The sequence below is a fragment of the Octodon degus genome, unplaced genomic scaffold (genome assembly GCF_000260255.1).
Source record: "Octodon degus isolate 3935 unplaced genomic scaffold, OctDeg1.0 scaffold00067, whole genome shotgun sequence".
NCBI classification, from domain to species: Eukaryota; Metazoa; Chordata; class Mammalia; order Rodentia; family Octodontidae; genus Octodon; species Octodon degus.
The window spans coordinates 1,937,108-1,948,204 of record NW_004524643.1 but is presented as its reverse complement, the minus strand read 5'-3'; the positions used below and the strand labels follow the sequence as shown (position 1 = coordinate 1,948,204).

Here is an 11,097-nt window from a genome sequence, read left to right as displayed (position 1 = left end):
AAAAAAAAAAAGAGTGGCAGAAAGGAACTTCTGGCCTTAAGCAAATGTATATTTAATATTGATACCTACTTCTAGTTGTGATTTTCTGAATTAAAATAAGAAATGATTGAAGTCCAAAGTCTAAAGAGGCATACTTTAGGCACAGTCTGATATATAGGTCACTAAGCTAGAAGTCAGCTTTTTCAGTTTTTTCATCTTTGGCATCAGCTTGTTGTATAGTTGGGGCAAGTTCTATTCCCTACAGGATCTTTAAGCATCACTCTCTATGTGCTTATATATTTGAATGTGTAGAAGGCTGCTGGGAGGCCAGCAGTTCTCCTGATGGACTGTCTGAGAAACCTTGGGTTGAGACCCCAAATCCTCTATATTCTGAAGTCTTGGAGCCTTTGATTTTGGTGTATCCCCATCACTGCTGCAGCTCTGTGCCTGGGCATCTGGCCTGTAGCTATGGTCTGCTTGGGGCGGAGTGGTGACAGTGGGTCTGAGGAAGACCAGCTTGTGGTTTCTAAGCAGCTCTGGCATCTCAGGGTCTCACTTCACCCAGACCTTTTCTCTGAAGGTCACACACTCTTGAGGACAGTTACATAGTACGTTCTACCTTTGTTATTAGTTATTATATAACTTCTGAAATAACTGAATTTATACAGAGCCTGTGGAAACATTGGTTTTCTAAAGGGAGGAAGCACCATGAGGGTACACATAAGGAATAGAGAGAGACAATATCTTTGAAACACAATTTTGGAGATCTCAGAAATGATACATGTTCACAGTAAAATCAAACAGTAAAAGTTAGCTAACATTTTATTACCCAGAGATGACCAATTTCAGTGTTTTGGGGAACTTTTTTTTTTTTTTTGGTCTTTTTGAGACAGGGTTTCCCTTTGTAGTTCAGGCTGGCCTTGAACTCACAGTGATCCTTTTGTCTCACCCTCCCAAGGACTGGGATTACAGATATGTACCTCTGTGTCCAGCTGGTGGACATCTTTACATTTTGTTAGAAGCTTTGAGGCAGAACTAGGCATTCACTGTGGGCTATACAACAAGGGATTATGAGGGTAGCGAGGTGGAGCAAGCTTGGTTTAGAAAAAGGACTTTCTCCAGAAAGACAGAAAGTGTATATTTTGTAGGTCCTTGAATCAGAATTCATTAGTTGCTGCCTATCTCTGGACATTGGAAATCTCTAAAAAGCTCTTTGTCCTTCTTTACACCAACACATGAGCTCAGCTGGCCCTGAGCAAGTGAAAGTGCTGGGCTGCCTTTATAAGTTGTCCTTTGTCTTGTGATTCTCTTTGGGGCTTCATTGTGTGAAGCCCGGAAGGAAGAATTTCATCCATAACCAGGGAAGTAAGCAGTGATATTAAAGGAGAAGTTGTTACTTTTTTTCTGTTTTGGATTGACCCTCCTTCTGGTCCCCTCCTTTGAGAATCTTTTGATAGTTTCCCTCTAGTGATGTATGTGCTGAGTTCCTCTGCAGTGAATAGCATGCGAGTAGACAGGTGTGTGGGGTGTGTATGGATGGAGCTGGATGTTTTGTTGTTAGGAACTCAGGGTTGGAAAAGGATGTTGTGACCCCCCCCCCCAGGACAATATTTGGGACACTTTCTGGGATTTGGAGAGCCATGTGATCACTGTCCCAGAGTAGCTAAGTCTTCACATGACCACTCCCAGTAAGGCAAGAGGTTAACAGGGAGAATGATCACTTGGAGTCCATTATCTCTTCCATGTGCTGCCATCTCTTCCCCAAAGGTGTCATGTAGGAGCTGGAAAAGGAATGAGCAAAATGAGTCATGTGCTTTTAGGTGGTAAACATTTATTGGCCCCTTAACTGGACAGTGCTCAAAGTTGTTGTCTAGTAGGTGAACTCTGGAAAGTTCCTTCTGAGCTAAGGAAGGAGTGCTTGGTAGGTTGTAAATCGTTTCTGTTTGTTGAGTTACTCTGTGTGCTAGAAGAAAACAGTATGAGATTATTGTATGTGCCTAGAAACTGAATATTCTTTTTCACTTTGTGTTCTTAGCCCTCCCTTTTTCAGCCTAGTTTTACAAAGAATGACTACTAGTACTACTTAGAAGCTCCCAGTTTAGTTTAATAAAGCTCATCTCTGAGAAGTGCCTGAGCTTTCTCTCTTCACCTTCACCTCTTATCTGTGATGTCTACCGGTATGAACACAGAATGTGGGGTTTATAAAATTCTCCACAGACGCTAGATTTGGCTCACAGAAATGGGAGAAAACCCAGCCATGCCTTGTTGAATGGATTTTGTTTTTTGGCTGCCTCTGTATTTCCTATTAGAAGAACTGGTTTTAAAGGGAAGAGAACCAAGGGCATGAATTATATTGTGTGTCTCTAATGAGTCACAGAGCCTTGTCCTATTAGCTGTATGGACAGAGTATAATGCAAGTGATTTCATGACAAGATGGATGAGTTAATTTTATTTTTAGTATCTTTTGCTTGATGGCTTGGAAATTATTTTATCCTTTGAATTTTTGAGATGAGAGAGCTTTCATTTTTAGTTATTGGTAAAGAAACGGCTTATGCGTGCAGCAAGTGTTCACATGCAAGGCCTGTTGAAGCATATGGTTTAATAGACTAAAAGCTATGGAGTAGCAGTGTTAACCTGGGCTTACCATGCTACCTTCCTGCCTCCACTTTCAGAATATTACGACTAGATTGATTCAGGGATAAGCAGATTGATTAGTGGAAGAGCATTTTGCTATATGGTAGAGGAATCATGACAGAGGAGGGGCTACTTAATATTGGAACTGGAGAATTGCTTGTCCACAGGGGAAAAGGTAAAATAAAGGAATTTGTGCCTCATGCTACGATAAAATCAGTGTTAGACAAATTAAATGTCAAAAACATAAGTTTAAATCTTGCAGAAAAAAATATTAGTACTGGTGAGATAGCTCAGAGGACTAAGTGCCTGCTTAGGCAAGCACAGGGTCCAGGGTTTGATCCCCAGCACCACATGCTGTGCTGGCCTGCCCCAGGGTGCACTGAGCCAGCCATTGAGATCTGGCATGATGGCACATGCCTGTAATCCCAGTGCCGGAGAGGCTGAAAACAGGAGGATCATTACAAGTCCAAGCTGCATAGTGAGACCCTGTAATACATTAAAAAAAATTAATACCTTTTTGACATCTGCATTAAGATTTTGTAAGCAATATACAGGGCTGGGGAGATAGCTTGGTGGTCTAAGCACCTGCCTGGCTAGTGCAAGGACCTGGGTTTGATCCCTGGTGCTGCATGCTATGCTGACCCCCTCACTGAGCTGGCCAACAAAACCAGGCATGGTGGCACACACCTGTAATTCTAGTGCTGAGGAGGCTGAGACACTATGAGTCTGAGCTGCCTAGTGAGACCTGTACCAAATAAATAAATTTTAAAAAATACGGAAAACACTGTCTATAAAATAAAAAGACCGATAAATTTGATTTTCTAAATTAGGAAAAGGATATCTTAAAGAGAAAAATATATGTAACATATAACCAACAAAGAGGATCAAGAAAATAGAAATATAAAGAACTCCTACAAGTTAGTAAGAAGGTAATAAATTACTGAATAGGAAAGTAGCATAAAATATTAACAGGCATTGTCCCCAGTTGCATATTTTAAGTTTCACTAGTAGTTATGAATGTATAAATCAGATGCACCATCCAATACTGTTTTACACTCATTTCATTGGCAAAATTTCAGAAGTTTGGTAATAGAAATTTTTGGAAGTCTCTGGATTCCATGGAAGGAATTTAGATCAGAAGATTGATCATACTGAATTGCTAGTCAAAATGTAAGTTGTTGGCTACCACAGTGGAATATGGCTAGACAGTAGCTTATAAAGTCAGGACCAGGGAGATAGCTCAGTGGTATATAATATAAAAATATTTTGTGCACCTTCCTTGGTTCAGTTGAAATTGAATATGCTCTCATGTATTTGAAGTTAATTTCTATTAGGCATTGCCCAGCCCTTCTTTATCAATTCAGATACCCAACCCATCAGTATTGTATGAGAGTGGAGAGTGCTTTCTCCCATCCTTTCAGAAGTAATCTTAAAGCCAGAGGGAAGTATGGGATCATGAGCTCAGCTGTCATGTCTATAAATGAGCACTGAGACTCAGGAGGGATAATGCTCAGGATCATTTAGGAAGCTAGTGACAGTCAGAACTGGAACGTATATTTTCCAAGTCGTTCCTGATGTTCTTCCCACTGACTGAAATTCATAGATGAGTCAAATACTTCATAAGCATTTAATATACATAAGAATTGTGTTAGATATTATAATATCCAACCTTTATCTCTAATTTATTAGTGAGGAAAAGTTTTCTCTAAGGTCACGTGACTAGAAAGTGGCAGGGGAGGATTAGAACACAGGTTCATTTTTGAGCCTACATTTCTCATATGTGCCCATTTCAGGTGTTTTTTCTTACCTGTCATGTTCAGTATCCTTTCTTAAGTTTCTCTGATGCCCAGGAGGGGTGTGTGTGTGTGTGTGTGTGTGTGTGGCCAGTTCAGCCTGCCCTGGGGGTGCTGGGGATTGAACCTCGGTCCCTGCACGCTTGCCTAAGCTTGCGTAAGCAGGTGCTTTAGACCACTGAGCTATCTTGGTGCCCTCTAGGAGTTGTTTTTACTCTTCATTCTGTTTTTATTTCCAGGCTAACCTCTGCTTTGTGGATGTTGACAACCACTTCATTGAGCTGCCAGAGGATCTGCCTCAGTTTCCCAACAAATTGGAATTTGTCCAGGAGGTCTCTGAGATTCTCATGGCATTTGGCATTCCCCCTGAAGGAAACCTTCACTGCAGTGAGAGTGCCTCCAAACTGAAGAGGCTCCGGGCCTCTGAGCTCGTCTCTGACAAGAGGAATGGGAACATTGCCAGCTCTCCTTTGCATTCCTATGAGCTCCTCAAGGAGAATGAAACTATTGCCCGGCTCCAAGCCTTGGTCAAGCGGACTGGGGTGAGCCTGGAAAAGGTAAGATGCTGTATTTGAGTCTGTGATAATTTGATCTGTGCTAGACTACTGTCCCAATGAAGTAAGGTTGTACTGAGGAAGTACCAGTTCAAAGCACAGCATATTTGTGAATGTTCTTCTCCAGCAGATGTTACGCTTGCAAATGCTGCTTGAATCCAAATGTGAGTGGCTTCTCACTTGCATGTTGAGGAGAGCCTGCTGCCATTCTGTGTGTGAACAAAGTGACTTGGAGGGATGATGGTGGTCCTTCTGTTCAGACTTTTTCCAGATCCATTTTTTATGTGTGTTTCATAGCAACCCAAGGCACAAAGAACAGGCACTGCGTAGCTCAGACAGCCACTGTGTTCTCCTTGAGATTCGGTGGCTTAGCAGGTAGTTGAGCTGAGTCTAGAACTAGTCCTCTTAAGTTCTAGTCCTGTGGGATTATGGGGAATGTACTATACAGTTGTTGGCTGTCCCCTCCCTCTCTTCTCCTTCCCTCTGTGTGTCTTTCATTCATTCATTAGTTAATACTAGGGATTGAACACTGGACTTTCACATGGCATTACATCCCAAGCCCTTTATAATTTTTATTTTGAGTTAGGGTCTTGCTAAGTAGCTAAGTTGTCTATCTAGACTGGACTCCAGCTTGTGTTCCTCTTGCTTCAGCCTCCCAGAGTACTGGGATCACAGGTGTGCAGCACCACACCTGGCTGGGGTGTCCATTTTCTGTCTTTGAAACTGAGCATTCTATACCTGTTTGCCTGTCTCTTTACCTTCTCCATTCTCATTGTTTGATTATTTTTGTGAATTATATGAAAAAAATAGGTCATTGTATTAATTTTGTTGGAATTTTTTTAGTGAAATGCGAAACATTTCATTTTTTTTTCTGCTTTAGTTCATCAACACAACAGATACTTTTAAAAAAGTCATGGCCACTTAAAGGGCAGAGAAAAGTTTAGGAAGATTTGAAGTTTTGTTTTTCTTAAAAGAATCCTTAGAAAGATAAGGAAAGTGATGTGGTGAACTGACAAAGAAACAAAGAGCCAGCATTGGTGTTTACTTACCAACTCTCTAGAGTCCTTGACCCTTGAGATAATTAGAACTTTTTCCTTTGTAGCTGATTTCTTTCTACCTACAGTGGTCTTATTTCCACTTTGAGTTGCTGAAAACCTTTATATGGAATTCTTTATCTTCCCTAAATTAGAATTTTGCTCTTTTTTAAATGTATATTTGGTACAGGGTCTCACTCTGCAGGAGCTCAGACTCACACTGATCCTCCTGTTTTCAGACTCCCCAGCTCAGGGATTACAGGCATGTGCCACCACACCTGACCTCAGTGGCTCATTGTGCCCAGAGCAGGGCTGGGGCTGCATGTGGTACCGGGGATTGAACCCTGGTACCTGTGCTTGCCTAAGCAGGCACTTAGTCTGCTCTCCCACTGGCTCAGAATCTTGCTCTTGAGGACTGAGGATATAGCTTGGTGGAATAAGTGCCTGCCTGGCAAGCGCAAGGTCCTGAGTTTGATCCCCAGTACTGAAAAAAAAGACTAGAATCTTGCTCTCTTATTTTTTCTTCCAACTTTTTTCTCTTTTGTTTTCACCTTTTCATCATTTGCTGCTAAGTAAAAGACTACTAGAAAAAAATCAGATGAGTTACATTTCTTTTTGATTTTTGGGATGAGTTACATTTCTTTGTTTTAAGATGAGTCTTGATGTGTACTCCAGACTGGCCTCAAACTCAAGATCCTCCCACCTCAACCTCTGAGTGCTGGCTGGAATTATAAATATTGTATGTTGGAGCTGGGGAGATGGCTCACTGGAATAAGCGCTTCCCTGGCAAGCGCAAGGGCCTGAGTTCAATCCCCGGTTCCACAAAAAACAAAACAAAACAAATATTGTATGTATATTTCTTTTGTTTATATGTAAAATAACTTTTCTCAATCTTTTTTTTTTGTAGTTGGAAGTGCGTGAAGACCCCAGTAGCAATAAGGATCTAAAAGTTCAATGTGATGAAGAAGAACTCAGGATTTACCAGCTAAACATTCAGATCCGGGAAGTTTTTGCAAATCGTTTTACTCAGATGTTTGCAGATTATGAAGTATTTGTCATTCAGCCCAGCCAGGATAAGGAGTCCTGGTTTACCAACAGGGAGCAGATGCAAAACTTTGATAAAGTGAGTATAATCCTATTTGGGAGGTGGTGAGGAATGAAAACTTCAGTTACATCTTGAAGGAGTAAATGAAAATGAGTTCTTCTTTCATATTACTGGAACTAGTTTCATAGTCTTCTGATGTTGGCAAAGGGAAAGTTCTTGTTGCTAAAGAACAGATGTTCTGGTTATTACTGTAAGGTGACTTACTACCAGTTAAAGCATCCCTCCTTCCTTCCTGCCTCTTTCTTTCCCTCCCATACAACACTGGGAGAAAGGACTTTTGCACCCCTGGTGCTGGGGTTTGAGCCTAAGAGCTTTAAAATTTTTTAATTTTTTCTATATATTTAGTACAGGGTCTACACAGATCAGACTTGTAATGATCCTTCATGTTTTTCAGTCTCCCAAGTGCAGGGATTACAGGTGCATGCCACCACGCCCAGTCTCAATTATCATTTCAGTATGCCCTGTGTCAAGGCCAGCGTGGCAGGCCGGGGATTGGAACCCTGGCCCCTGCATCTGCCTAAGCAGGCACTTTAATCTGCTGAACTATCTGGCTGGCCCTCAAGTTTTTTTGTTTTTTGAGATAGGATCTCACTAAGTTGCTGGACTTGAACATGCAGTTCTTCTGCCTCAGCTGTCTAGAGTGCTGGGATTATAGATTTGTGCCACCACATTTGGCTAGAACAAGGAAAAGTGTACATGTAGATAAGCATCAGAATCAATGAGTTGGGCTGGGGAGATAGCTCGACGGTCTAAGTGTCTGTCTGGCAAGCACAAAGACCTGGGTTTGCTCTCCAGTACTGCATGCCGTGCCAGCCCCAGAACCATGGATGAGTCGTGTCTGCCCTGAAACTGGATGGGGGGGCACATGCTTGTAATCCCAGGACTGGGGAGGCTGAGACAGGAGGATCACTATTGAGTCTGAGCTGTGTAGTGAGACACTACCAAATAAATAAAGAAATAAATAAATGAAAGATTTTCTTTTTTAAAAGGAGACACTGCCAAAAAAACAAACAATAAATGATTTTTTTTAAAAAAAAGAATTGATGAGTTGCCCAAAAGGTACCAATATGAATTTTTTTTTTTTTTTTGGTGGTACCGGGGATTGAACTCAGGACCCTGCACTTGCCAGGCAAGCACTTATTCTACTGAGCTGTCTCCCTGGCCCAATATGAAAGTTTGATACTTCAGTTTATATGAGTTTTTGTTTTGAGATAGGGTCTTAACTGTATAGCCCAGGCTGGCTTTGAACTAGCTCTGTAGCCCAGGCTGGCCTCAAGCTTGTGATCGTTCTAGCTCATCATCCCATATGCTAGGTATATGAATATATATGATTGCTGGTATTGGTGCATGCCTACAATCCCAGCTTCTCAGGAAGTTGAGGCAGAGGAATAACAAGTTAAAGGTTACCTGGGCAACTTATTAAGATCTGTCTCAAAATAAAATAAAAGGGCTAGAAATATATCTCAGTGGTATAACATATACAAGGCTCTGGGTTCAATCTTTGGCATTGCAAAGAAAGAAAAAAAAGGAATAAAAATAAGGAATTTGAGTGTGGCACTGTAGGAGTGTGATCTTAGTACTCTGGGAGGCTGAGGCAAGAGGATGGCAAGTTTAAACCTAGCCTGGGCAAATTAATGAGACCCTGCCTCAAAAAAAGAGGGCAGAAATAAAATATATATATGAAAAAAAAAAAAAGAGGGCAGGATTTTGTAGATTGCTTTTCATAAAGATCTAGTGTGCTCCAAAGAAGAGTTAATCCACCACTTTCTTGGAGCATATTTATTTTGCTGGTCAAGGCTGCCATTCTCTTCCTTATTGTTCCTATCAGTGACTTTTTTCTTTTGGTTCTACCAGGCATCTTTTCTGTCAGATCAGCCCGAGCCCTACCTGCCCTTCCTCTCAAGATTCCTGGAGACACAGATGTTTGCTTCTTTCATTGATAACAAGATCATGTGCCATGATGATGATGATAAAGACCCCGTACTCCGGGTATTTGATTCCCGAGTAGACAAGATCAGACTGCTGAATGTGCGCACGCCTACCCTCCGCACCTCTATGTATCAGAAGTGTACCACCGTCGATGAAGCAGGTGAGGCCTCCTTGGAGCCGTGCACTTCAGTCTTTGGCGTATGTCATGAACAGGTCCCTATCTCTAAATCTCTAAGCACACCTTCCTCTTGTCTCTTTTTCTGGGCCTGCTTTTTTTTTTAATATGTCACTCAGATTTTATTTGATTACATACAACGGAAACTATTAATGGTTTAGGTGAATAAAATTAAACATCTCATCAAACACTTGTAACTTACAGCAACTAGAACAAAAGCACTTGGTAGCAAAACACTATTACACAGATATACTTAGAAATCCTTTAAAGACTCTAAAGCATTAGGATTTTTTTTTTTTTTTTTTTTGGCCCCGCTCAGGATGCTTTAAGGGCAGGTCTGTTAAAGCATGAGATTCTGGGGATCAAACCACAGAATTCTGAACCTGACTGCTTTGCTTAAGCAGGCACTTAAACAACTGAGCTAATAGGCAGGCCCCCAAAGACTCTAAAGCATTAAGTTCACATTTAATGTTACTTACAGGAACAGCCCTGTATTTGAATACTGTTCCTTTTGCATGTTACCATCCCTGCATTGTCTTGTCTGGCTGCTGCTGTCGCCTGACAGTCTTCTTTTCATCTTTGAACATGGTGTCAGGAAGAGGTGGTGCTGTAACAACCTAATCATCATCGGTGGGGTGAGCAGAGGTGGGGAGGGGAGAAACGGGCTTGCTAATATTTGCCTAGCTTCTTAACAGCCAAGAACTGACATTCTATTTCTTTACTCAGCTCTCCTTAACATGTTGACTTTTATGTTTACGCTGTTGCCTCATGGTTATGAGGCGTTTTATATTCAAGGCAAGAAGAGAGGAAAGTTGATGCCAGCTGTATATACTCCTTTACCAGAAAGCAAACTTTTTTCCAGAAATTCCCAATTTCTTTTGTCTAATAGGCCTGAATCATGTTATATGACCACCTTTAAAATGCAAGAGAGCTTGTGAAAGAGAATAGTGAGCTGGGGCTCACGCTACACTAAATAACAGAGGAGTGCTGTAATCAAGAAAGAAAGAGTGAATGAAATATGAATAAGAAGTAGGTGTTTTTCAGCAAACACAGAAACCTAGCCAATATATCTTCTGTTCTCTGAGGCTTCTCTGATAGACCAGGTTGAGCATGTGTACTCCTGCTTCCTTATTCTTGTCTCACCCCCAATAATTCCTTTTCTTTTGAGCGATCATCTTCAGGGAACAGCTTAAATGCAGAGACTGTATTTAGTCATTTTCTTACCCTGATCTAGCATTGTGCTGGAACATATGGATATTAAAAGTTGTGGAGGCCGAGCCCAATGGCACATGCCTATAATTCTAGTACTCGGGAGGCTGAGGGAGGAGGATTGCTGTGAGCTTGAGGCCATTCTGGCTACATGGTGAGTTGAAAGCCAGCCTGCACTATATAGTGAAGCCCTGTCTCAAAACAAAACAAAAGAGCCACTTTTTTTTTGACAGAACTGGGGATTGAACTCAGGCCCTTGCGCTTGCCAGGCAAGCACTTTTTCTACTGAGCCATCTCCCGGTCCCAAAGCAAAACAAAAGAAACAAATGAAAAAGTTGTGCACTACACTAATGATTGAGTATATCTTTTTGTTCACAGAGACCATATCTAGAATAGTTTTGATAGACAGTGACAGCTTAAAATGCTAGATGAAGTAGTATATTCCCTTTCTTATAGGATGTTCAGTCCTTATTGTGGCTTTTTTGTGTCCTTTCTTCATTCATTAATCATATATTATACCTTCTGTCTGCTCAATCTATACTATATGCTGAACACATATTTGCCAAATGAATAAAGAGGCCAGGCATTTTAAGAAATTTTTTGTTTTAAGGTTTTGAAGTTACAGCTGATTACATTTGGAATATTTCTCCTGATCAACCGTACCCCCTCCCCTCCCATCTCTGCC

At 41.2% G+C, this 11,097-nt stretch overlaps 1 protein-coding gene across 1 annotated transcript in view; it reads left to right on the top strand.

The window, feature by feature from the left end:
• Positions 1-11,097, top strand: part of Dennd5a (DENN domain containing 5A) — a 120,416-nt gene that overhangs the window by 68,306 nt on the left and 41,013 nt on the right. Inside the window, exons 6-8 of the mRNA XM_023719267.1 lie at positions 4,646-4,963; positions 6,902-7,117; positions 8,954-9,188. Coding sequence (XP_023575035.1) covers positions 4,646-4,963; positions 6,902-7,117; positions 8,954-9,188 — 769 coding nt within the window. The remainder of the gene's footprint in view (positions 1-4,645; positions 4,964-6,901; positions 7,118-8,953; positions 9,189-11,097) is intronic.